Source organism: Ovis canadensis, chromosome 9 (genome assembly GCF_042477335.2).
Source record: "Ovis canadensis isolate MfBH-ARS-UI-01 breed Bighorn chromosome 9, ARS-UI_OviCan_v2, whole genome shotgun sequence".
In the NCBI taxonomy this organism is placed as follows: Eukaryota; Metazoa; Chordata; class Mammalia; order Artiodactyla; family Bovidae; genus Ovis; species Ovis canadensis.
The window spans coordinates 30,292,782-30,318,441 of NC_091253.1; the positions used below are offsets into that span (position 1 = coordinate 30,292,782).

Genomic DNA, 25,660 nt, shown 5'->3' on the forward strand with positions numbered 1-25,660 from the left:
CAGGAACAAACCATTGTCACCAGGCCAGAGAAGAAACAATAGCAAAGATGAAGTATCAGTTGTGAAGACTCTCAGTCTTTCTCAGTAGTAAAGATCAGCCAGAAGCGCTCAACCACCAGGTCAACTGGAACCTAAGAGATGCTGATGTTGACTTTTTCTGACCCTCAAAAGTCCGGTCAACTATAGCTCTGACTCTCAACCGCCCAAGCCCCTTTGTGAACATGCAGATACCCTTAGCTTAAAACTCCCCCAATTCAGCTGTTCGGAGCTGCTGAATTGGGGGAGTTTTAAAGTCCCCTGTATTTTAAGTTCCCCTGTATTGTCCTTACTCACTGCAAGTAATAAACCATTCCTTATGCTACTCTTGGGCTTGGCTGTGTCTTTTAGCTTGACATAACAAAAAATGAACACAGTTTTTGGGTAACAAGAATATTCTTTTAAAAAATTTTAAAGTATTTATTTATTGTTGGCTGCTCTGGGTCTTCATTGCTGCACACGGGGTTTCTCTAGCTGGAGAGAGTGGAGGCTGCTCTCTGGTTGCAGAGCCTGAGCTCGAGGCACACGGGCTGAATTGCCCCTTGGCATGTGGCATCTGTAGCAGGAGTCTAAGCCATGTCCCCTGCACTGCAAGGCGGACTCTTAACCACTGGATCACCAGGGAAGCCCAGTGAGAGTATTCTTTGTTTTCTTTTTTTTTTTTTCTGGAAATTTTATTATGTGTTGTAAAACAATGACAATAAATATTTTATAAGATAATCAACATACTAATAAATCATCTTGTGACTCCTTAATTTTCCTATGTGAAGCCATGTATCTTTTTTTTTGCGGGGGGGGGGCTGAGGTTTTATAATTTTTTGAATTTTTTCTTCTGTATTGAGGTATAACCCATTAATAATACTGTGATAGTTTCAGGTGAGCAGTGAAGGGGCTAAGCCATATATGTATATGTATGGCCATCAAGAATATTCTGATAGATATTTACAAGTTGCAAACCTGGCTGGGATCTATGGAGTTGTCCATCCTGAGGCTGTGCAGAATGGCCTTTGATGGACTTCACAATCAACAGGAAAGGGTGGTGCCTTCAGCTGTGGCCCCCTCAAGCCCACTGAGAACTATCACCAGAGTCATACCCACGCTGTGTCTCCTGACGGTGTTGCTGGTTTCAGCGACCCTTAGCAGGCTCAGCTGTGCCTGTCCCCTTGGCTGCTTTCCTAGAAGGGCTTCTGAGGCTTGCTTCTGAGCTTGGGCCCTGTGCCTGGTCCTACCACTATGTCCATCCCTCTGTTCTCCTGCTGTTGCCAAGTTCAAGACCGCTCTGCTCCCTGCACGACAGTCCAGGTAAGTCAGGAGACAAGGTGTTGAGGCAAAGAATGATGACTTTATCCGGAAAGCCAGCAGGCTGAAAAGATGGCAGACTATTGTCTCAAAATAACCATCTTATCAGGGTCTGGATGCCAGTTTCTTTTATAGAACGAAGATGGAGGAGGAGGTGAGGGAGTCTGTCAGGCTTTCTAGTTTCTCCTTGCAAGACTTAACTCCATAACTCTGCCCTGGGTTGGGGGCGGAGAGTTTTTCTTCTTTCTTGAAGCTGTTCACAGGTGGGCAGGATCTGGATGTTTCCCTGATCAAAGGCACTTTGGTTTAACATTCAGGCAGAGGGTCAGGGTTCCCCCAGGCAGCCCATTCTGTATAGACAGTATCTTTCAGTGAATAAAAGCAACAAGAAGCAAGCATTAAAGTAAAAGGAACAGATCCAACATGGAGTCAGATTTTATTCTTCCCTGGAACACTGCCACACTGGGCTTCTGGGAATTCCTCAACCAGTGTCTTAATGTCCCCACCCCAGGGCCTTTGCACATGCTGTTCCCTCTGTCTGGAATGCAATCCCCTTGAACGTGAAAGTGTTAACTGCTCAGTGGAGTCTGACTCTTTGCGACCCCATGGACTGTAGCCTGCCAGGTGCCTCTGTCCATGAAATTCTCCAGGCAAGATTACCAGAGTGGATTGTATTTCATTTCCTTCTCCAGGGGATCTTCCTGACCCAGGGATCAAACCTGGATCTCCTGCATTGCAGGCAGTTTCAGTCCCATTGCTTCTGCCTAATTCCTTCCCCTTCTTCCTCATCTTCCTCTCCCTCCTCTCCCTCACTCATCAGCTCAGGTGTCTTCCTGAAGGAAGAACTCTTGCTCGGCCTCCCTGTCTCCCCCACCCCAAATACCCAAATGAGCTCTCATACCCTTACCTGGAAATATTAATACATTACTTGCCTCTTAGCCATTATTCCAGGGTAAAAGCAGACGCTCGGGCTTCCTTAGTGGTTTAGCGGTAAAGAGTCCGCTTTCACACATTCCATCTGTGGTCCGGGACGATCTCATGGGCTGTGGAGGAACTAAGCCTGTGCACCACAAATACTGAAGCCTGCATGCCTAGAGCCCAGGCTCTGCAAGAGAAGCCACAGCAATGAGAGGCCTAAGCACTGCAACTAGAGAGCCGTCCCTGCTCACTGAGACTAGAGAAAAACCTGTGCAGCAACAAAGACCCTGCACAGCCATAAATAATTTTTTTTCTCAAATGGACCCTATTTATTGGCATCATTTGTGGGCAGGACAACTTCCCCTTTTAGGGTCTAAATTCCCTGAGAAGAAGGAACAGTGTCTGGGTTTTGCTCAGCACTTCATCTCCAGCAGAGCTGGTACTCAGATATTTGAAATGCATGAATGGATTAATGATCAAATTAAAAGCTAATCCTCACCAGATCCTCCCAAGATAACTAGTATTAATCTCATTTGAGACAGAAACTCAGAAGGCTTGGGTTTGTGCAAGTCCAAATAGCTTTTCAGCATGACAGCTCAGCGTTTGGATTGATAGCTGCCTGGTTTCAACACCTTGGGGACCTTGGGGAAGGAGGCTCGGTGGAGTCATCTAGGGAAATATGAGTTCTACCTGTTTATTTTCTTTGTCAATGCTCCTGAAATGATCCTATCTCTGTGTTGATAGAAAACTGAGATACAAGCAGCACTAGACAGGAAAAATGGAGACCATGCCAAACTGATGCTCAACCTTGGACTGTCCTGGGAATGAATGAAGTGGGGTGCCAGGTGTTTATGCTAACAGTTCTACCAAGAGACCTGAAGAGCAACTCAATGCAGAGTGATTTCCTTGCACAAAAATTGGTGAAAGTTTGGAGACTTCCCTGGAGGTCCAGTGGTTAAGCCTTCATCTTCCGATACAGGAGGTGCTGGTCCCTGCATCCACCACTCACCACCTTTGGTGTATCAGCAGCCCCCTTCCCAGCCCCATTCTGACTGGAAACTAAAATGAACTAAACAGCTCCAGCCCTTCACTATCCCACTCAGGTTTATCCCCACCTCCACCCCTGCCCGAGTTGCGCAGTCCCAACTTGCATACGCAAAAATATGCCTGAAGGTAAGCGCTAAAAACCACCTGCCAGAAATGAGACTGTTTTCTTAATGATTCGTTACTTTGTAGACAAGATCTTTGACACTGCTTTGTCCCCAGAGTTTGTATCTGTTTAACTTTGTTTATCCCCAAGGACAGAACACAAAGAGCCCCACCTTGAGTCTGAAGAGTTGTCCCTACTTGTCTGCTTTTTTTTTTTTTAAGTACTTATTTAATTGATTTATTTGACTGCACCAGGTCTTAGTTGCAGGACGTGGGACCTAATCCCCTGATCAGGGATCGAACCTGGGCTCTCTGCATCAGGAGCATAGAGTCTTAGCGATTCAACCACCAGGGAAGTCCCAACAAAATGCTGCGTTTGACCTGCTTACTATGAGTGTCACTGCTTTCAGTGCCTCATTCCACTTATCTTCATGGAATAAAAATTACAGAAAGATCAATAGAAGTATTGATCAAATAGTTGTAAAGATCAATAGAACTATTTTAAAATTAACAAAAATTTCTAACAGCAAAACTTTTTTTTCTTTTAAGTGATACCTTTTATTTAATTGAGCTTCCCTCGTAGCTCAGATGGTAAAGAATCCGTCTACAATGCAGGAGACCCCGGTTAGATTCCCAGGCTGGGAAGATCCGCTGGAGAAAGGATAGGCTACCCACTCTAGTATTCTTGGGCTTCCCTTGTGGCTCAGCTGGTAAAGAATCCGCCTGCAATGTGGGAGACCTGGGTTTGATCCCTGAGTTGGGAAGATCCCTTGGACAAGGGAAAGGCTTGCCCACTCCAGTATTCTGGCCTGGAGAATTCCATGGACTGTTAAGTTCATGGGGTCGCAAAGAGTCGGACACAACTGAGCGACTTTCACTTATATTTAATTATTTTTTATTTTGTGGCTTTGCGCCCCAGCAGATGGGATCTTAGTTCCTTGCTGCTGTGCTGCTGCTGCTGCTGCTGCTAACACCAAGGGTCAAACCCAAGAGCCCTGCATTGGAAGCACAGAGTCTTAACCTCCGGGCCATCAGGGAAGTCCCACAAATGTCGTCTTACAGGGGTACTCTATGTGGGCACAACAGCTTATGTTGGACGTTTCAAGGGACCTGGAGGCCAGCGAGGGCCAATCCAGCTGTAGGAGCGGTGGCAATGCCATCGCTATCAAATAATCACTCGAGTCCACCTGCAGCAAATTTCGTAGAACAAAGACGTCTATTCTGTTGAAATCGAGTTCAGATGGCAGACAGGACACCCTTGCCCTGCCCTGAAATGTTCACATGTGGTCCTTAAAACTTCTGATGTGTGAACGTGTCTGCTTTTGCACATGAATAGTGGTCATGAGGGTCATATATAACTCTTGAGAAAGGACCCGTCAGTGCTGGAAAAAAAATACAAGCAAAGGCACCTGAAGTAGGTGGCCAGGCTGTGGTCGTTTTAAATTCTCAACCCACACCCCTCTTCTCTCCCTACCTGACAGGTTCCCTACCTGATTACTTTAAATTTGCTTGGCTATGCCACATGGCGTGTGGATCATTGTTCCCCCACCAGGGATTGCAAGTGGAGTCTTTACCACTGGATTGCTAGGGAAGTCCTATGTTCCCACTTTAATAACTGGGGTTCTGTAGCCATGGTCTTCTCTCACCCCCATGACCCTGTTAATGAGCTTCAGTTCTAACATCTGGGGTCAACAGAGCCCTGGTCCTGGCTCCCCAGTCTGTGTCTCAACTGCCTGAGACTCCAACTTCCAACTAAAACTCGAAGCTGGACCTTATCCATCTCTGCCCACCGCCTTGGAGCCAGTGCCCCACCTCCTGAATGGTTATAAAGTGCATGAATCAGGGACAGACTTAGAGTTGGCATTCAATATCATTTGCCATTTTTTTACTTTTTAAAAATTCTGACTCATGTTCTATTTTGCATGACCCTGAAACCAGTGAAAAACATGTTTCACCCTCTTGGGATCATGAGGTCAGCTTTAACGGTAATGGCATGACATGTCATAGACATTCATATGCATTTAATCTCTATTTCAGGCCTCATGAGGGATTTATTGATCTTATTTTAGAGCAAATGAACAAACAAAGCCCCACACTCTGCGGTTGCTGTGATCCCTCAGTATTTCATGTGCAGATTAGGGCACCAAAAGAAACCCCTTAATAAGTAAAAAGATAATAAAATATGAAAGACGCACAAACACAAAAAAGTCAATTAGAACTCCTGTGATAATGGTGACACTAAACAGTCAAGCATTGTCAAAGATCACAACTTTGGGACTTGCCTGGCGGCCGAGAGGTTAAGATTTTCCCTTCCAATGCAGCGGGGTACAAGTTTGATCGCTGGCTGGGGAGCTAAGATTCCACATGCCTTGGGCCCAGAAAATCAAAAACATAAAGCAGAAGCAATATTGTAAAAATTCAAAAGAATCCATCTGCCAATGCAGGAGATGTGGGTTTGATCCCTGGGTCAGGAAGATCCCACATACTGCAGAGCAGCTAAGCCTGTGTGACCCAACTATTGAGCTTGTGCTCTAGAGCCTGGGAGCTACAACTGCGGAAGCCCACCTGTGCCCTACAGCCTGTGCTCTGCAGGAGAAGCCCGAGAACCACAACTGGAGAGGAGCCCCAGTCGCCTCAGCTGGAGAAAAGCCTGTGCTCACAGTGAAGACCCTGCACAGCCAAAAACAAGCAAACAAATAAATAAAAACATGATATATTAAATAAATGGCCTATATTAAAAAATCTTTTTAAAAAATGAAAAGAGATCACAATATTTGCTTAATTTTGAATTTTAGTAACTTAAAGTATTTTAGTAAATTAGTGTTTTAGTCTTCCCTGTAGTCCGAACAGTAAAGAATCTGGGTTTGATCCCTGGGTCAGGAAGATCCTCTGGAGAAGGGAATGGCAACCCACCCCAGTATTCTTGCCTGGAGACTCCCATGGACAGAGGAGCCTGGGGGCTGCAGTCCATCAGGTCACAGAGAGTCGGACAGGACTGAGCGACTAACACTGCTACTACCTGTTTACTTGATGGACGTAGGATCAGCTACACCCTCTGTCCATTCAGTGCTCATCTCAAAGCTGCTTCTGCCTCTGCTTCTGCTCTTGGGAGAAAGCATAGGTTTTTTGGTTGTCCCTCCGGCATAAGGGGTCTCAGAAACACTTTAAGGCTCGGATAAAAGCTGGGGAGCCTTTCCCTAGGAAAAGGAATGCCCCTACTGATGGAATTTTGTGTGTAATTTCAGGATGATCATGTCCCCGAAGCATGGACAAAAACTGCTCTGAAATCTTTCCAGCACCAACATTGGAAGACGACGGCGAAGTTGATATATGCAGAAGCACAAGTTGGAGAGCCGACCCTCATAAATCATAGAAGAGGAACAGGTGACAAGCACGCATGTACCCACGTGGCTTCACTTCTACCAGCCCGTGCCAGCATGGGACAAGCGGCAGGTGTGGCTCACCCGCCCCCTGGCGAGCTGCTGACACAGTGGGAAGGACGCGGCTACAGCCAGGGAGGCAGGACCAGGCTGAGCTGATCTGATAAGAGGATTAAGTTTCGGCACCCCTCCCACCAGCCCTAATGCCCTCAGACTAAGCAGCTGCCCCAGCTCGGCTCTTTCTCGGATGGAAAATGTCTCTCTGCTGGAGCAGCTGCTGCGTGCCCACTTCGAGAGCCGCCAGCCATTCCCGAACACACGTGTTCTGTACACTTCTGCCCAGGCTGTGCCCTCTGCGCGCGATGCCCCGCCCTCCCGTCAAGTACAGGCTTGCTCTTCAAGGCCGGCTCAGGTTTCACCTCTGAGCTGTTGCCCTGGTTCCAGCGATGGGCTCAGCAGCTCCGTCCTGAGCTCTCCTGGCCCCACGCCCACCCCTCTCTCCCTGCGCTCACTACCCTGTCCACGTGCGACTCCTACTGCAGTTATTCTTTCATATGATTATCTTCCTGATCAAGAGGATGAGTTTCCTGAGGACCAAGACCAGCTTCCTACACAGCCGCTGGCACTGAACTTTATAAACATGTCTGGCTGGGACTTCCCTGGTTGTCCAGGAGTTAGGACTCTGAGCTTCCAATGCCGAGTGCTGGGGTTCGAGCCCTGATCGAGGAGCTGAGATTCTGCAAGCCTGGCTGTGTGGCCAAAAAAAAATTCTTAAAAGTTTCTGGGATACTACCACTGATAAATAAATGGTCAACTTATGAAAAGAAAGTGACCAGGGGCTTCCCTGGTGACTCAGCAGTAAATAATTCACCTGCCAATACAGGAGACTCGGGTTTGATCCCTAATCTGGGAAGATCCCACATGCCTTGGAGCAACAAAACCCGTGTGCCACAATAAGAGAAGCCTCTGCAATGAGAAGCTTGTAAACCACAGCTAGAGGGTAGCCCCTCTTCTCTGCAACCAGAGAAAAAGCCTGGCAGCAACAAACACCCAGCCCAGCCAAAAATAAAACTGTATACAAAAAGAAAACAACCAACATGATACAAGATACATGCAGGAGACAGACACCCTGGAGAAGCACCAAGTTCATGAAAGCTTCTTTCTTAAAGGTAAAGACTACTAATCACAAGGGTGTATAAGAGCAGCCTGAGCGGAAGGAGCGAGTGATACATGAGCAGCTCAAAGCGGACACAGGCGGTGCAGCTGGCAGGCCAGAGGCTCGGAGCCTGGAGCCTGGACCCTTCCAGCATCTTTTCAGAAACCCTAAAGGGCTTCCTGGAGTAAGAAGGCCTTCTCCGCGCTCTGCACTCTATGAAAGTTTTCGAGCAGGGATCTCGTCTTCCTAGTGCATCTCACAGACCTTCTGTGTATCAGGCCTACAAGCTTTTGTTTTCTTTTAGTTAAATCCCTGGGCCTTTCTGGGAAGAGTGGTGTGGTAGGAGGACAAAGTTGGTCCAGCACACGAGCAGACCTGAACAGATGGGAAGGGATGCTCCGTCAGCAGGAAACGGTCCTCAGAACAAGTCACATCAGAAACGGGTGATGCCAAGATGAACCGCCGGTGATGAGACACACACGGAAACAGAGGGGTCTGATGGGGGGGACTTCAGAGGGCCAATCACGAGCCGGAGCACCAGGCTTCCCTGGTGGTCCAGTGGATGAGAATCTGTCTACCAATGCAGGGGACGTGGGTTCGATCCCTGGTCCTAGAAGATTCCACATGTCTCGGAGCAACTAAGCCCATGAGCCACAACCGCTGGGCCTGGGAGTCTCAACTACTGAAGCCACTGCAATAAGAAGCCTGCACACCACAACTAGAGTGTCGTCCCTGCTCGCTGCAACTGGAGAAAATCTCTTGCAGCAACGAAGACCCAGTGCAGCCACAAACACATAAGAGAGACGTAGCCCCACCTTCGCCTCTGAGCAATCCAACCCAGCCCTTCAGACACTGCCCTCTGCAGCCTCGGTTCCCCTGGTCACTGGGCTAGTCCGGCATCTGCACATATATTTACCCACAGACCACTCTCTTAGAATGCATCGTATACAGTTAAGCCCAACAGGTCCAGCAGATAAAGGAGAAGCAACAGTGAGGGGCACAGAGCCCTACCCGTCCCAACCTTGTCTCCTCCCCAGACCCAATACCCCTGGAGGCAGGAAGGTCTGTGAGGAACCCAGTTTGAAACCCCTTGCACTAAATTATGGTCTTATTCCAGGCATCCTAAACTCCAAAGACCCCAAAGTCCAGATGGAAAACAAAACAGTGACATTGGTTTGCTTTGACAAACAAATTTTGCTTTGGCAAAATCGGGGTGTCCTACTGGTTCAGTTCAGTTCAGTCACTCAGTCATGTATGACTCTTTGGGACCCCATGGACTGCAGCACGCCAGGCTTCCCTGTCCATCACCAACTCCTGGAATTTGCTCAGACTCATGTCCGTTGAGTTGGTGATGCCATCCAACCATCTCACGTCCTAGTAGCTGCTGCTGCTAAGTCACTTCAGTTGTGTCTGACTCTGTGCGACCCCATAGACGGCAGCCCACCAGGCTCCCTGTCCCTGGGATTCTCCAGGCAAGAACACTGGAGTGGGGTGCCATTGCCTTCTCCTGTCCTAGTGGAGGAAGCCCCAAAGGAGAAGCTGTGCTTCTTCCATGGGATTGACTGTTGCTGGAGTCTGGCAGACCTAGGAATGCAGTGGGCTCTGTGCTCACAGACCAGGTTTTCCCAGGAAAGCCAGATTTTTCCATGATTTTCCATGAAAAATCCAGGTTTTTCCATGAATTCATCAAAGTTTTTTTTAAATTAATAGACTATTTTCTAGAGCAGCTTTAGATTACAAAAAAAAAAAAAAGCATCGAAAGTACAGGGAGTTCGCATATACTCTCTTCCTGATCCTCACTCCAGTTTCTTCATTTATCAACATCTTGCATTAGTGTGGTACATTGGTTGCAACTGATGAATCAATATTGATACATTAAGTGTTATACATTCTGTGGATGTAAAAATTTATTTATTTATTCATTTTTGGATGCACTGAGTCTTCATTGATTGTGTGTGGGTGTTTTTTTTTTTTTTTGGCGTGGACTTTCTCAGGTTTTCTTTAGTTTCAGCAAGCAGGGACTACTCTCTAGTTGTGGTGTTTGGACTTCTCATTGTGGTGGCTTCTCTTGTTGCAGAGCGCAGACTCAGTAGTCGTGGGACACGGCCCTTGTTGCCCCATGGCATATAGGATCTTCCTGGACCAGGGATGGAAGCCGTCTCCCCTGCTTTGGCAGGCAGATTCTTATCCACTGCACCATAAGAGAAGTCCCAATTCCATGGGTTTTGACAAATGTACAGTGACATGTATCTGCCCACACAGCATCAGACAGAGTTTCTTCACTGCCCTCAAGCAGTGTTGGAGGCAGGGGATCGGGGAGACGGGGCAAGTCATCTCAGAAGTGGAAGCCATGAGAGAGAAATGGCTCCTGAAGGAAGGATGGCTTCCAGTTTCCAGTTTGGTTTCTGGTTTCAGGTTCAAGCTAGCTCAGCTTGGGACGAGCCCCTCCGAGGTCAGCGTGCCCGCCTCCTCCAGTATCCACCTTGTTCTCATGCCTTCCTCTTTCTCCCTCACTCCCACGCACTCTGCTTGCTTCGAGAGAGAAAGTGCAGTGAAAATGCCCGTGGAGATCTGGTCTATGTACTCCCTCCTGGCTGTGACTGTGGCCAGGGTTTGCCCAGAAGCAGCCAGCATAGCCATCCCCTAATAGGCCTGGCTGCCCACAGTCAAAGCCAATGATAACTGGATAATGTTTCTTAACATGGGGCTTACAGTTTACTTTTATGCTCATATAATGCTCGTATATGGAGAACCATGTTTGCATTTAAAACCCGAGGAGCAGTTGAAGAACAGGGGGTTGGAAATCAGACAGTCCAGGGCTCAGATGACATTTCTGGTGCCTCTAACTAGCTAAATAAAAACCCTCTCTGGGCCCCAGTGTTCTCCACTGCAAAAATAAGCCCAATAATTCCTTCTCTGAGAGTTGTTAGGAAGATTGAATGTTACAGGTGGCATGCACACAGAAGTGTTCAATCCTTGTCTGCTCCTTACTGGGAGCCGGAGACATGGATTTCAGTTCCAGCTTTGTTATCATCCAACTTTGTGACCAGGGATTAGTCATAAATCAGACATACAAGCCAACAGTTGCCCTGCTCCTATTTATTTTTAAACTTTTTATTGAAAACCTTTTTTTAAAATTAAAAATTGAAGTACAGTTGCTGTATATTATGTATTACAGGTGTACAATATAGTGAGTCACAATTTTTAAAGGTTATACTCAATTTAGAGTTAATTGCAAAATATTGGCTATGTTCCCTGTGTTGTACAATATATCCTTGTGTGTGTGCTCAGTTGCTCAGTCGTGTCCAATTCTTTGCGATCCCACGGACAGAAGCCCGTGATGCTCCTCTGTCCGTGGAATTTTCCAAGTGAGAATTCTAGAGTGGTTGCCACTTCCTCTTCTGGGGAATCTTCCCGACCCAAGGATTGAAACTGTGTCTCTAGTCTCTCCTGCATTCGCAGGCAGTCTTTTTACCACTGTGCCACATGGGAATCCTTGTAGCTTAGTTTATACCTAATAGTTTGTATCTCTTACTTCCCTACTTCTATTTTGCCCTTCCCTCTCCCCAGTGGTAACCACTAGTTTGTTCTCTATTTCTGTGAGTTTGCTTATCTGTTATATTCACTAGTTGGTTGCATTTTTTAGATTCCACGTGTAAGTGATATCATAAAGTATTTGTCTTTCTCTGACTTGTTTCACTTAGCATAATGCCCTCCAACTCAGTCTACGTTGCTGCAAATGGCAAAACTTCGTTTCTTTTTATGACTGAGTAGTATTCCATTGTGTGTATTCCATTCGGAAGGAGATCAGCCCTGGGATTTCTTTGGAAGGAATGATGCTAAAGCTGAAACTTCAGTACTTTGGCCACCTCATGCGAAGAGTTGACTCATTGGAAAAGACTCTGATGCTGGGAGGGATTGAGGGCAGGAGGAGAAGGGGATGACAGAGGATGAGATGGCTGGATGGCATCACTGACTCGATGGATGTGAGTCTGAGTGAACTCCAGGAGTTGGTGATGGACAGGGAGGCCTGGCGTGCTGCGATTCATGGGACACGACTGAGTCAGATGTGACTGAGAGACTGAACTGAACTGATACATATATACATATATATATGTGTGTGTGTATATATATATATATATATACAGATATATAAGTTCAGTTCAGTCACTCAGTTGTGTCTGACTCTTTGCAGTCCCATGGACTGCAGCATGCCAGGCTTCCCTATCCATCACCAACTCCCAGAGCTTGCTCAAACTCATGTCCATTGAGTTGGTGATGCCATCCAACTATCTCATCCTTTGTCATCCCCTTTTCCTCCTGCCTTCAATCTTTCCAAGCATCATGGTCTTTTCTAATGAGTCAGTTCTTCACATCAGGAGGCTAAAGTATTGGAGTTTCAGCTCAGGATCAGTCCTTCCAATGAATATTCCAATGAAAATATATATGTATGTATGTATATCAGTTCAGTTCAGTTGCTCAGTCATATCCGACTCAGTCGTGTCCCATGAATCGCAGCGCGCCAGGCCTCCCTGTCCATCACCATCTCCCAGAGTTCACTCAGATTCACGTCCATTGAGTCAGTGATGCCATCCAGCCATCTCATCCTCGGTCGTCCCCTTCTCCTCCTGCCCCCAATCTCTCCCAGCATCAGAGTCTTTTCCAATGAGGCAACTCTTCTCATGAGGTGGCCAGAGTACTGGAGTTTCAGCTTTAGCATCATTTCTTCCAAAGATATCCCAGGTCTGATCTCCTTCAGAATGGACTGGTTGGATCTCCTTGCAGTCCAAGGGACCCTCAAGAGTCTTCTCCAACACCACAGTTCAAAAGCATCAATTCTTTAGCGCTCAGCTTTCTTCACAGTCCAACTCTCACATCCACACATGACCACTGGAAAAACCATAGCCTTGACTAGACGGACCTTAGTTGGCAAAGCAATGTCTCTGCTTTTGAATATACTATCTAGGTTGGTCATAACTTTACTTCCAAGGAGTAAGCATCTTTTAATTTCATGGCTGTACTCACCATCTGCAGTGATTTTGGAGCCCCAAAAAATAAAGTCTGACGCTGTTTCCACTGTTTCCCCATCTATTTCCCATGAAGTGATGGGATGCCATGATCTTTGTTTTCTGAATGTTGAGCTCTAAGCCAACTTTTTCACTCTCCTCTTTCACTTTCATCAAGAGGCTTTTTAGTTCCTCTTCACTTTCTGCCATCAGGGTGGTGTCATCTGCATATCTGAAGTTATTGATATTTCTCCCAGCAATCTTGATTCCAGCACGTTTCTCATGATGTACTCTGTATATAAGTTAAATAAGCAGAGTGACAATATACAGCCTTGACGTACTCCTTTTCCTATTTGGAACCAGTCTGCTGTTCCATGACCAGTTCTAACTGTTGCTTCCTGACCTACATTCAGATTTCTCAAGAGGCAGGTCAGGTGGTCTGGTATTCCCATCTCTTTCAGAATTGTCCACAGTTTATTGTGATCCACACAGCCAAAGGCTTTGGCATAGTCAGTAAAGCCGAAATAGATGTTTTTCTGGAACTCTCTTGCTTTTTCCATGATCCAGCGGGTGTTGGCAATTTGATCTCTGATTCCCCTGCCTTTTCTAAAACCAGCTTGAACATCTGGAAGTTCACGGTTCACATATTGCTGAAGCCTGGCTTGGAGAATTTTGAGCATTACTTTACTGGCGTGTGAGATGAGTGCAATTGTGGAGTAGTTTGAGCATTCTTGGGCATTGCCTTTCTTTGGGATTGGAATGAAAACTGACCATTCCCAGTCCTGTGGCCACTGCTGAGTTTTCCAAATTTGCTGCCATACCGAGTGCAGCATTTTCGCAGCATCATCTTTCAGGATTTGAAATGGCTCAACTGGAATTCCATCACCTCCACTAGCTTTGTTCGTAGTGATGCTTTCTAAGGCCCACTTGACTTCACATTCCAGGATGTCTGTCTCTAGGTGAGTGATCACACCATCGTGATTATCTTGGTCATGAAGATCTTTTTTGTACAGTTCTGTGTATTCTTGCCACCTCTTCGTAATATCTTCTCCTTCTGTTAGGTCCAGACCATTTCTGTCCTTTATCGAGCCCATCTTTGCATGAAATGTTCCCTTGGTATCTCTAATTTTCTTGAAGAGATCTCTAGTCTTTCCCATTCTGTTGTTTTCTTCTATTTCTTTGCATATTTTCCTCTATTTTTTTGTATGTATATATATATGTGTGTACTCTTTACCATCTGAGCCACCAGGGATAGTCATACCACATCTTTATTCATTCATCTGTTGGTGGACACTAGGTTGCTTCCATATCTTGGGTATTGTAAGCAATGCTGCTGTAACAATTGCGATGCATGTATCTTTTCTAGTCAGGGGAAATCTTGTTTTTTTTTTTTTTTAAATTGAAACTATTTTTATTTACACTCCAAGAGTACACATAGCAGGGAGTTCCCTGGTGATCTAGTGGTTGGGATTCAGCACTTTCACTGCCATGGGCCAGGTTTAATTCCTGGCTGGGGAACTGAGATCCCACGAGCCTCCCCAGCATAGCCAAAAATAAAGAAAGTACATGAACATTGCACATAACTCTGCACACTGATGAATTTTGAAAAGCGGAAGACTCTACGTACTCAGAGCCCAGATGGGAAAAAGCATCCTGAGAGCCTCCTCATCCCCCCTTCCATAGGCTCTGCCTGTAAGGGCACAGCTACCATCCTGACCTCCAACACCCTCCACAGTAGCTCTGCCTGTGCTTGGACCTTATAAAACTGGCATCACGAAGAACGTGCTCTTGGGTCTGACCTATCTTGCCCAATACGATGTTTGTGAGATTCATCCCAATTGTTGGATATGGCTGTGAATTGTCCATTTTTACTACTGTTTTGTAACGTTGGCATTCTAGGGCTGGCGGCCCAAATTCAGCCTTCCATCTGGTCTCATAAAGTTTTTTTTTTTAAAAGCACAGCCATGCCGGTTCAATTCTGTACATGTCTAGGGCTGCATTCTACACTGTACTACAGCGACTAGAGCTGAGAAGACCATATGGTCCACAAAGCTGGAGATGCTATCTGCCTCTTTACAAAAAGGTTTTTGACTTCTATATAGAATTCCATCACGTGAATACCCTGAAATTCATTTGCTCATTTTACTGGTAATGGGCAGTTTTGCAGTTTCCAAGTTGGGGCTCTTAAGAGTGATGTGAGAAGAACTTGTATGTCTTTTGGTGAAACAAGCAGGTGCATTTCTATTGTGTCTCTTCCTGGGAGTGAACTTGTTAGATTACAGGGCAGGTGTAAGTTTATCCTTGTCAAAAGCCATCAACCAGTTTTCCAAAGTGGTTGTGCCATGACTTGTCCCATGAGCAGTATCTGAGAGCTCCAGCTGCTCCATGTCCTGACCCACTGGTATTCTCTGTCTTTAACATTTTCCCTGCCCCTGTTTTGATGCTTCTCTTTATAAGTTATTTCTCAGTTTCATGGTTGGGCATTTATAGGGTTAAGAGCGTTCACCACGTCTAGTGGTGACTGTTCCATCTTTGGACACTTTGTTCCCTTTTTCCTTACTTTCTTGTTTTTGGCCATGCCACGCAACATGCAGGATCTTAGTTCCCTGACCAGAAATTGAACCCATGTAACCACTGAATCACCAGGGAGGTCCCTGCACTTTGTTTTCTTAAGAAGTTCTTCTTCATAGAGTCGCCTTTTGGATATTTAAAGATCAACACGCATGTCCCCACTGAATGTTGTCTTCTCCCAGGAGAGGAACGCTAAACATCTCCAGCTTCTTGAAAGTGGCTTGTAACACATGGTTTTCATGCTTTCACAATCCTGGTTGCCTGGTGAACAACAGGCTTAGCATCTCTGGGCCTCAGTTTAGCCATCTGAAAATAAGGAGGTTTGATGTAAAGATTTTTAAAGTCATTTTAACCCCAACATTCCGTGTTAACCCTTAAGTTGGGAGCCCTCACAGAGATGCCCACATGCGTGTCTGAACAGGGAACTCCCGTCCCCACATATTCCTGTTAATGTTTATCTGCTGACAGTAGAAAGTGGAGACATTTATTCATTCCATTTCTCTTCCTTCCGACAAATAGACAATAGTTTCTGAGAGCCAAGGATGTCAAGGGCGAGGCAGAAGGTGCTCAGGAAGGTAAGACTGATCTAGGTTTCTCCAGGTAGACACACAGCTTCAGCTGGAGGGCAAGGTGGACTGCATACCTGGGGGACCCAGTATGGTCCATGGAATGCATTTTAAGACAGTAAGAGTCCTGGGAAATGTTGGCACTGATGAACGTCACCCGAGGCTGGAAGGTGACTGGGGGGAGGGAGGAGCTGATGGTTGTCTGAGTCTGCTCCCTGGAGGAGGTGGCCTGAGTCATTGCTCCCTCTAGAGACTGGGGAATGCTGGTTTCACCCTTATTCTTCTCAGGATACATTTTGTTTGCAGCAAATGACTCCCAGGCCAGACTGCTCTTGGCTTCCTCCCTGACGTTAGTGTCAGTGGTGTGTAAGGACCAAAGAACCAGTCAGCAAGCCTGGATAGCAGGCCTCTCTGATACTCGAATTTTGCAGAGACCAGCATAATTTAACTGACCCAAACACTGCCAAAATATGAAGGCAGGGTAGAGAAAATGAAAATACGAATTAGGTTTTTGAGATATCAAATTCCATAGAGTCTCATAGGATCACTGCTTTGAATTTTTAAAAGAAAACCTAGCTGTTGTATGTTAATTCATTTAAGCCTCACAATTTAAGCCCATGCAGTGGAGATAATCAGCCTTGTTTCTGAACGGGGAAACTGAGACACTGGTTTAGAACTTGCCCAGGGCACCAGTTTGTAAGGGTGAAGCCTAGTTGTCTTGCTTTATAGACATTGCTCTTTATCACAATCATTTAACAAGCACAGCGGCAGGGCTTCATGCTTGCAAGGAAACCTTCGCTGGCATGTCAGGACTAGAGGCTTGGCAGCTTGGCTAACTGGTGTTGGAGTGGTGAGTTGATGAGATCCCACTCAATCTAACTCTCCCCAGTTTTACTGATGGGCCCATGAATGGGGGCTTAGGGTCACAGAGCTCAGTAGTGTCAATTATACCATCAACAATAGCGACATTAAAAAAAAAAATCACTCCACCAGGGCAAGGAAGTTCCTGGAGGGAAGCTGAGTGCTGTCACTGGGAGAAAGCAGACCAGGAGAATGAACATTCACTGTGGACTGAGTGTAACTCGCCCAAGGTCACATAGGCAACAATGGCAGAATCAATCCTGAATTCAAATCCATCTTATATCAAAACTCAAGGTTAAAAATATATCCCTTGTTTATACCAAATCTTGAATGACCAAATCTTTTCTTCTATTCTGCCGAGCACATGGTCGGCTGGTTCTTTAGAAAATAAATTACTGGGTACCCTTCTTTAAAAAGTAATTAATTTGCTTTTCTGGTCTTACCATGAGGCTTGTGGGATCTTAGTTCCCCAACCAGGTAGCAAAGCCTGGATCCCTGGCATTGGAAGCACAGAGTTCTAACCACTAGACTTCGAGGGAATTTCCCTGAGTATACGTTTATGACTTTTTTCCTGTGGGTTCATGATGGAGTGAGTGGTTGTTGTTGTTGTTTAGCCCTGTTGGAGGACTCTTTGTGACCCCATGGTCAGAGGAGCCTGACAGGGAAAATCCATGGGATTTTCCACAAAAGAATATTGGAGTGGGTTGTCATTTCCTTCTCCAGGAAGGAGTGGTAGATTATATTAATGGTTCCATCTCTTCACTCTACCCTAAGGAGACACTCTTTGTACTGGGAATTTCTCTTCTCTTACCAAAAAGATGAGTACATTTTTCTTCTTGTTGATTCTGAGTTTGGTCATGTAACTTGCTCTGGTCAGTGTGCTGGTAGAAGAGACTTGAAAAAGCACTTGACATTTCTACTTGCCCTTTTTGGTTTCTGCCATCACCATGAGCAGGGCACCCCTAGGCTAACTTGCTGTCCCAGAAGGAAACTGGAAGCCACAGGAAGCAAGAGCCACTGTAGTCCTTAGGTCAGCAGAGTTCCCAGCCAACTTGCACACACAGGCTCTCCCCAGTGTTCATCCCTTGATCCATCCTCCATCCTTCCAACCCTCTCCCTTCCTTTAATAACTGTTTACTGGGCCTCCGTGTTGGGTTTGGTGCTCTTCTTGTCTCTGGCTGCTGCTGCTGCTGCTGCTAAGTCGCTTCAGTCGTGTCCAACTCTGTGCAGCCCCACAGAGGGCAGCCCACCAGGCTCCTCTGTCCCTGGGATTCTCCAGGCAAGAACACTGGAGTGGGTTGCCATTGCCTTCTCTAGTCTCTGGTAGCCCTTCTGTTTTACCCTCCTTGCTGCTGGGATCCAAGGCCACTCTTCCCTTTTTAAAATTTAATTTTTTTTTTATATTGCCCAGTTACTACCGCTTGTGATTGCTTTACAGAATATTTATTACACTTATAAATCTATTAACTTTTCTTGGGTATGCTATTTAAACACAGCAGATAAACTTAAAACTTTGTGAATCCAATTTCCTTAAACATTTATCCACTAAGTCAAATTGCCCTGTTTCACTATGAGTCTAACATAACTTCTCCTGAAGGCTTCAACCACCTTAACAACACAAAAGTTTTTACTGTATTCATACTTAAATTTATTTGTAAAAATCAGAACTATTGATTCGACCAATGTGTTAGCTTACAGAAGATAGGTTTTTGTAGTTCTCCAGGACTGCAAGATCAGACACAAGATAGAATGATTATCTCTTTCCCAGGAACATAGAAATCACAGCCTCTGGGTCAATGATTGATGGATTCTTAGTGGGAACACTGAATCCTTCAAGGTGACTCAAGTAGCAGCAGGCATTTGCCAGTTGGGATGCCCTCCGACCAGGTTCAACTGCTAAGTCAACAGGACTTACAAGTGAGTTCTTGCAATCTCCATGCCCATTGAATTTTGAGTACATGATGTTTTGCCTCAGTTTACAATTAACTTGATTATGCCTCATTAGCATTCAGTATAATCAGCAGGACCAAAGCGCGGCTTAATCTATCAACCATTCTGCTAGGACATCTGGCTAATTCATTAACTCACAGCACCAATTATGAACACTCCTTCCACCCGGTTATTTTGGAGGCTGCTGGTCTTGACCTGCCCTTCCTGGTTTTGGTACAGTTCTTACTCTTTCTGGAAATCTTTGACTTAAAGTTATCTGTTCTTCTCAACTTACACAGATACACTGTTTCCCAAACAGACATACTGAACTTCAAGTAAGAAACAAGAGTTCCATATACGCCAAACTTATCTACTTACTAAAATGCTGTTTTTATACTTTCTTTGAGTTATAACTAGCTTTGTCATTACATATAATATTAACTTTTCCTTTTTGATTGCTAAGGACTCATGGCTTTTCACAGACTCAACTTATTCTTGTAAATCACCAACTGTAGACCTAGTTACTCTTTGTTGTATCTAAGTTGTTACAACCTGACCTGAGGGACCCTCTTTCCCTTTCACCTGATTCTTTGTCCTTTCAGCAATAGCTCAGCACTTTTGGCAGCAGCCTGGTTTTCTGGCAATAGTAAGATGTCTCAGGCCATTGGAATTTCTTTTTGCTCCCAGACGTGAACTCGGGTTCTCTGAAGGAGCCCTGGGTACTGTGAACGAAAAATGCTATTGAGATCACTATGTGTGTGCTGGAGATGAGACGGCACCCTATGGCCGCTGAAAAGAAAGAACGAGAAAAGACATTGCTTCCTAAGGTCATAATTATGTTCTCAAATTGCTCAAATCGTTTGAATATTATATCTTTTTTTATATACAATTTTAAATGGATTCTTCCCTACAACGTGTCTGTTCAGATTTTTAACCCTTCACTCAGACTGTGATTACTCCAACCTCTGAATTTTAGCACTGTGCCTCCAGGTCCATTATTTTGGAGCCCCTCTTACGTATCCTTTATCAAAATCTGCATTCAAGAAAACATAAAATTATGTATACAAATTATTCTGGCTTCACGTAAATGTATGTTTGCCATATAGCTATTAGATATAATTATAAAACTATTGACACAAATGTATTCAACTATGTTAATTTATTATTGCATGATGAAATGTCATTTAATGTAATACATTTCTGGCACAAATTCACTCTGGTGCCTGTCTTGAGAGGCTGAAGAGGCCACCAGAGGGCAAGCTGGGAGGCTCACGCCCTCTAGGAACTGTCGCTGAAGCAGGATGCTATTACTTGGACAATTTTGAGCAATTTATATTTACTTCTAATAATGTGCCTTCACTAATTGAAGGCATTCTGGAACAGTAGGAAAATGGCGAGTATAAAGATGTTTACTGACTGAATACAAGCCAATCACTCAGCAGGGCCATGGGCGGAGTCATCTCTCCATTTGCAAATCTGGTCTGGTAGAAAGGGACTGTCCCTTGGTCATTTCTATATGCCTGTGGCCAGTAATGATAGGGGCTCAGTGATCCTTCTTTGAACAGAGAAGAAGGAAAATACCATGAGAATAACGGAGAAAATCATAGCTGTCCAAATCATTAATTCAGGAATATCATTCACAATCCACTATTTTTTTTAAATTTGACTTTATTAATATTCTGAGGCAACTGGGTTTTGAGACAAATTTTAAATTGCTTCATTTCCAAAATTCATTTTGGTCACAACATCGAGGAGTAACCCATTGGCTACTTAATAAGCAACATTTAAGTGCTGCTGCTAGAAAGGCAACCCAGCACAAAACCAATACTGTCAGCGACCCAGAATCACTCTAATTTCCTGACAGAGATCGATTCGCAGGAAAATAGTGGTTATTGCAAATGTTTATCCGTCTGAAAGGGAACACTCATCCGTGCAGCTTTTTGAGCAGTTCATTTGCAAATCAAAGACTGTGATGAGTTCCACTCAGCCTTCTATCTTGAGACTTGGGAAGCACTGTGGGAGGCGGTGGGTGTGTTGCAATAACCCTAGGATTGCCTTGAAGTGGCCCTGTTGGGAATGGGTGGATAGTGTAGACACATCCCACATGCGATGTGGGGAGAGCATTGGGCATGGAGAGTCCAGTTCTACACCTGGGGTTTCACTGACCTGCTGCGTGAGCTCAGAAAGCCACCTAACCTCTCTGCACATTTTTCTCTTCTTGAAAAGGATATTCTTATTTGTCCAATTTAGCCCTCCTATTGTTGTGAAGATAAAAGGAAGGGGTAGGGGGATACCTCTTAAGATATATTTAATGGACTGGGTAAATTTGGGGTCTTATAATCTTGGGTCTCTATTTCCCAAGAACAGGGTTAAGGAGCAAGACAAATTTCCCGATAAATCAAAGCATCGTCTTCCAGCTCAATGCTCTGTGCTGCTGTTCAGTCGCCATGTCGTGGCCAATTCTTCGTGACCCCATGGACTGCAGCACGCCAGGGAACTGTCCCTCACCATCTCCCAGAGTTGTGGTATGTTCGTGGGAGTTTTACTAAGTGTAAAACAAGTGCCAATGAGAACCAACGTGTTCACTGAGTAACACTGCAGTAGGAGCTGGGAAACAAAGATTAAAAAAAAAAATCTGCGTGGCTCCTGTGCTCAAGAAGTTCATGGTCTAGATCACTGGGAGGGGGCTGTGCAAACAGATAAATTCAGTGGGCTTGGGATGGTGCAGGCCCGAAGTGTGAGCAGGAGTGTGGGAACAGTCATGAGCTGAAAGAGAATTCCTTAAACTGAGCCGCAAGGAGGGGAGGTTATTTCAGGAAAAGGCTTATAACAGGCAAAGATTAGCATTTCAGGAGAACCAGAAAAACAAATCAGTATTTCCCAAATTTCTCACTTCAAGTTCACGTTTACATTTATTTTACCTTATCTCTGTTACCACATAAACGATTTTAAGTCGACTGATTTTAGAAAATGTAAACAAGTTGGATTTAAAAAGAAAACTTTACACGATTACTACCATAAATGAAAGACGTTATTTGCTATAAACAGAAGCTAACCTTTTAAAATAAAAGCAACAGGAACTCATTAATTTAATAAATCACTGTCAGGCTGTTCCTAGTTTTGGTGGCCAAAGGGGTGACCCGGACGATATCGGGATAAATTACTGTCAGACAGTAATAAATCCTACGGAGAAAACAGAAAGTGACTTAGGAAGGTTCCTTTGGATGGGGTGGCCCGGCAGGGCCCGCTACAGTATGTCATTTGAGCTGAGATCTGAAGAAAGTGGTAGACCGAAAAGGAAAAGGAGGTCATTACAAGTCAAGCAGATGCTGCGGCTTGCAGAGAGAAGGCTGCGAGCCAGATTCAGGGAGAGGGTAAGTGATGGGGTGGCGGGCTCACAGCCAGCCGACACTTTCTGCAAGATAGTCTGGAGCGCGGAGAGAAGTCAGGCGCTCGGTCGAGGGGGTTCCAGCTGCTGAATTCTATCTGTAAGACTAAATCTAAGCTGACGCTCCAATCCTTTGGCTACCTGATGCGAAGAACTGACTCACTGGAAAAGACACTGATGCTGGGAGAGATTGAAGGCAGGAGAAGGGGACAACAGAGGATGAGATAGTTGGATGGCATCACCGATTCGATGGACAGGAGTTTGCATAAACTCCGGAGTTGGTGATGGACAGGGAGGCCTGGCGCGCTGCAGTGCAGAGTCGGACACGACTGAGCGACTGAACTGAACTGACTCCTAGCGCAAAGCATCTGCAAACAGTGCAACCTTGGAAAGAGTGAGGCCGGCTGTGACCGCCCCGATTGATAAATTAGTAAATAAATGAAAGCCAAGAAAAGTCATATCGCTGCGAACTGGGACAAGAGAGCTGAAACTCCTTCGTCCAGCCCGGTGCGGTCCAAGGATGGGGGTGACAGGCAGACGCCGGCTCCGGGCAGAGCAGGGCAGACTTGCGCTCCTGGAATCCTCACTCCCGGCCTCCGGTGAGCCCCCTTTCGGGAGAGGCTCAAAACGCGGAGCCGGCATATCCGCGGAACCGGATAGCGAAGCCAGGACACCGAGTCCGCGCACGCGCAGTAGCCCGGCCCGCCCGGCCGCTCTCGCCGCTTGGGGGGAGGGTCATCCGAGCCTGACGTCCGCGACGCCGACGTCAGCGCCCCGGGAAGAGGAGGGCGAAGACTCCATCCGCCATGTTGGATGCCGCAGATTCGCCATAACCGCGCCGGCTCTTTTCTTAAAAAAATAAAAATAAAAAGCGAAGCATCAGTGGGGCGCCCCGCCTTCTCGGTCGGCGCGGGAGGGGGCCCGGAAGAGCCCGACGCTTTTTTTTCCCTCCGCGGCGGGGGCGTTGCCATGGAGACGCGGGCGGCAGGTGAGCCGGGCTGGGGGTTGGGGTGGGGATAGGGTGGGGGTGGGGCGCGGCGCGGCGCGCGGGAAGCCGTTGCGAGCTCGGAGTCGGGAAGGAGCGCGTGGGCCGCTGGGCGGCGGAGGGATTCGCGGCCCCGGGCGGACAGCGGACGTAGCGGCGTCCTTCGACAGCACGTTCGGTCGCTGGCAGTATCCCGCCGCCTCGGGTTTTTATTGAGAAAAAAAGTAACGAGGATGCTCCGGAAGAACGAGCGAGGGAAGGCAGTGCGTGCGCGCGTGCGCGTGCGCGGGGCCGTTTCCAGGGCAACGGGTGGGGCCGGGGTGCGCGCCAGCGACCGAGCGCAGGCGTGCCGGCGGGCGGGCTGTTCGAATCCCCGCGCCGCCGACTCTTTGGCCGCTTCTCCTCCTTCTTGCCTGCCCTCAGTTTCCTTCTCCGTGAATTGGGTAGCTCCTTCAGACCCACGTTCCTTGGGCAGGATGTGTTGAGGGACAGGGTTCCACCGAGCTGCTGAAGGAAAGTTTCTTTGTGTCCTGAAGAGGGAGCGATAAACGCCAGAGATTATTAGCGTTCTGACTGCCGGTAACCCTGTAACATCCTGTGATAAACTGTAATTTATCCTCTACCTGCCGCCTAGCCCTGCGGGCCCCTTGGTCCTCACCCGTTAAAGTTAAACTGAAATGCCACCTCCTCCAGGCAGCCATCCGTCTCTGGCTTCTGGCGAGGGGGAAGCAGCCTTTCTGCCCGTGGACGCAAGAGCAGGATGGATCTTCTGAACACCTGGCTGGAGCCGCTTGACACTGAGCCTGGGGCTCTTTCCTGCGTGGTTAACAAGAAGCGTCTGCACTGGGGCACTGACCTCGCGCTTCCTGCCTCTCCGTTTCTACCAACAGTTCTAATTTGTATGTCGTTTACTGACGAGGAACAAAAGTTCGGAGAGGTCAACTTCATACAGTTTGGAAATGGCAGAACTGAGGCTTTAAAAATCAACTTCCTCCAGCTTGGGATGAAATCCAGACTTCGGAGTGGCTGTACGGCTTGTACTTCTGGCTCCTGGAGGTTCAAGTGCCTGGCCTCCAGTGGCTGCTGTAGGGTACCTTTATCGAAGGGAAGAGTGAATGCCTGGCTGCACTGACCACCTCCTGCCCCTTCCAGCCTGGTTCCATGGCAGAGCCCAGTGACTTCAGAAATATTGGTATAAGCTTGGTGTCATATGGTGACTCAGACTGGAAAGAATCTGCCTACAGTGCATAAGACCCGGGTTCGATCCCTGGGTCTGGAAGATCCCCTGGAGTAGGGAATGGCAACCCACTCCAGTATTCTTGCCTGGAAAATCCCATGGACAGAGGATCCTGGTGGGCTACAGTACAGGAGGTCCCTAATAGTTGGACATGACTAAGCAATTAACACTTAGTGTCATAGGGTTTACCCTCAACAACGGCCCCTCCAGCATCAACTTCTGAGCCTATAACCATATTGAAGCAGTTACACTGAGTGTCCGCAGTACTGAGGGTTGCCGAAGGCATTTGAGCTTATGTATGGTATTTGGTGCCCAGACGCCAGGGGCACATTTCATGGATTCTTCAGTTGAAGCATTGGTGATACTACTCTCTACATGTCAGGCAGGGATGAGTAAAGAGCCCTTGGACCCTTGGTCCTGCCCTCATACCACTGTGTCAGATTCCGACAAGGAGAGCCAGTACAGTACAGTAAGTGTGTGTGTGTGTGTGTGTGTGTGAATGTGATGACGGAGCAGACCCAGATCCTCAGGAGAGCCAGTACAGTAAAGTGTGTGTGTGTGTGTGTGTGTGTGTGTGTGTGTGTGAATGTGATGACGGAGCAGACCCAGATCCTCAGGAGAGCCAGTACAGTAAAGTGTGTGTGTGTGTGTGTGTGTGTGTGTGTGTGAATGTGATGACGGAGCAGACCCAGATCCTCAGGAGAGCCAGTACAGTAAAGTGTGTGTGTGTGTGTGTGTGTGTGTGTGGTGTGTGTGAATGTGATGACGGAGCAGACCCAGATCCTCAGGAGCTGTGAACTATACCAGGCATGCTTTCTGACAATAATGATGTTACCAAATCCAAAACCCGTACTGCTTGCCACACGATGCGTCAATAAATGAATCAATAGATGAACTGCTGGGCAAGGAACAGTGAGTTTATTTGGAAAGCCAGCAGCTGGAGAAGATGATGGACCAGTGTCCCAAAGCACAATTGTACCTGAGTTAGAATTCAGCCTTCTTTTATAATAAAAGGGGAGAGGGGGAGTGGTTGGTTGGTGCACTTCTTGATATCTGAATCCTTAGTTCTTGCACCCGTGCTCCTAGGTCTGGTTACAATGTTCTATAAACCTCCAAGATAAATGTTATTCTCTGTTCTGCAAGTTTTTATCTGTAGGAATGGAAAAGTGTTGTACTTTA

At 46.5% G+C, this 25,660-nt stretch overlaps 2 protein-coding genes across 2 annotated transcripts in view; one reads left to right on the top strand and one right to left on the bottom strand.

Annotated features, from left to right (window-relative positions):
• Positions 1-16,051: 16,051 nt before the first annotated feature.
• ZFAT (zinc finger and AT-hook domain containing) overlaps positions 16,052-25,660 on the top strand; it is a 165,792-nt gene continuing 156,183 nt past the window's right edge. The window contains exon 1 of the mRNA XM_069600939.1: positions 16,052-16,090. The gene's annotated coding sequence lies outside the window, so the exon portion shown is untranslated. The remainder of the gene's footprint in view (positions 16,091-25,660) is intronic.
• LOC138446164 (uncharacterized) lies at positions 21,727-24,579 on the bottom strand. The gene is made up of 2 exons (XM_069600940.1): positions 23,903-24,579; positions 21,727-23,774 (listed from the first exon to the last, which is right to left on the bottom strand). Exons 1-2 carry the CDS (start codon positions 24,190-24,192, stop codon positions 22,715-22,717), a joined length of 1,350 nt encoding a protein of 449 aa, XP_069457041.1. The 5' UTR covers positions 24,193-24,579; the 3' UTR covers positions 21,727-22,714.

Coding starts and splice junctions, on each gene's coding strand:
- LOC138446164 (XM_069600940.1), bottom strand. CDS start 24,192: ATGAAGTTGACCTCTCCGAACTTTTGTTCCTCGTCAGTAAACGACATA. Junction 23,775..23,902: donor TTTCAGTTTAACTTTAACGG/GTGAGGACCAAG, acceptor CTCCCTCTTCAG/GACACAAAGAAACTTTCCTT.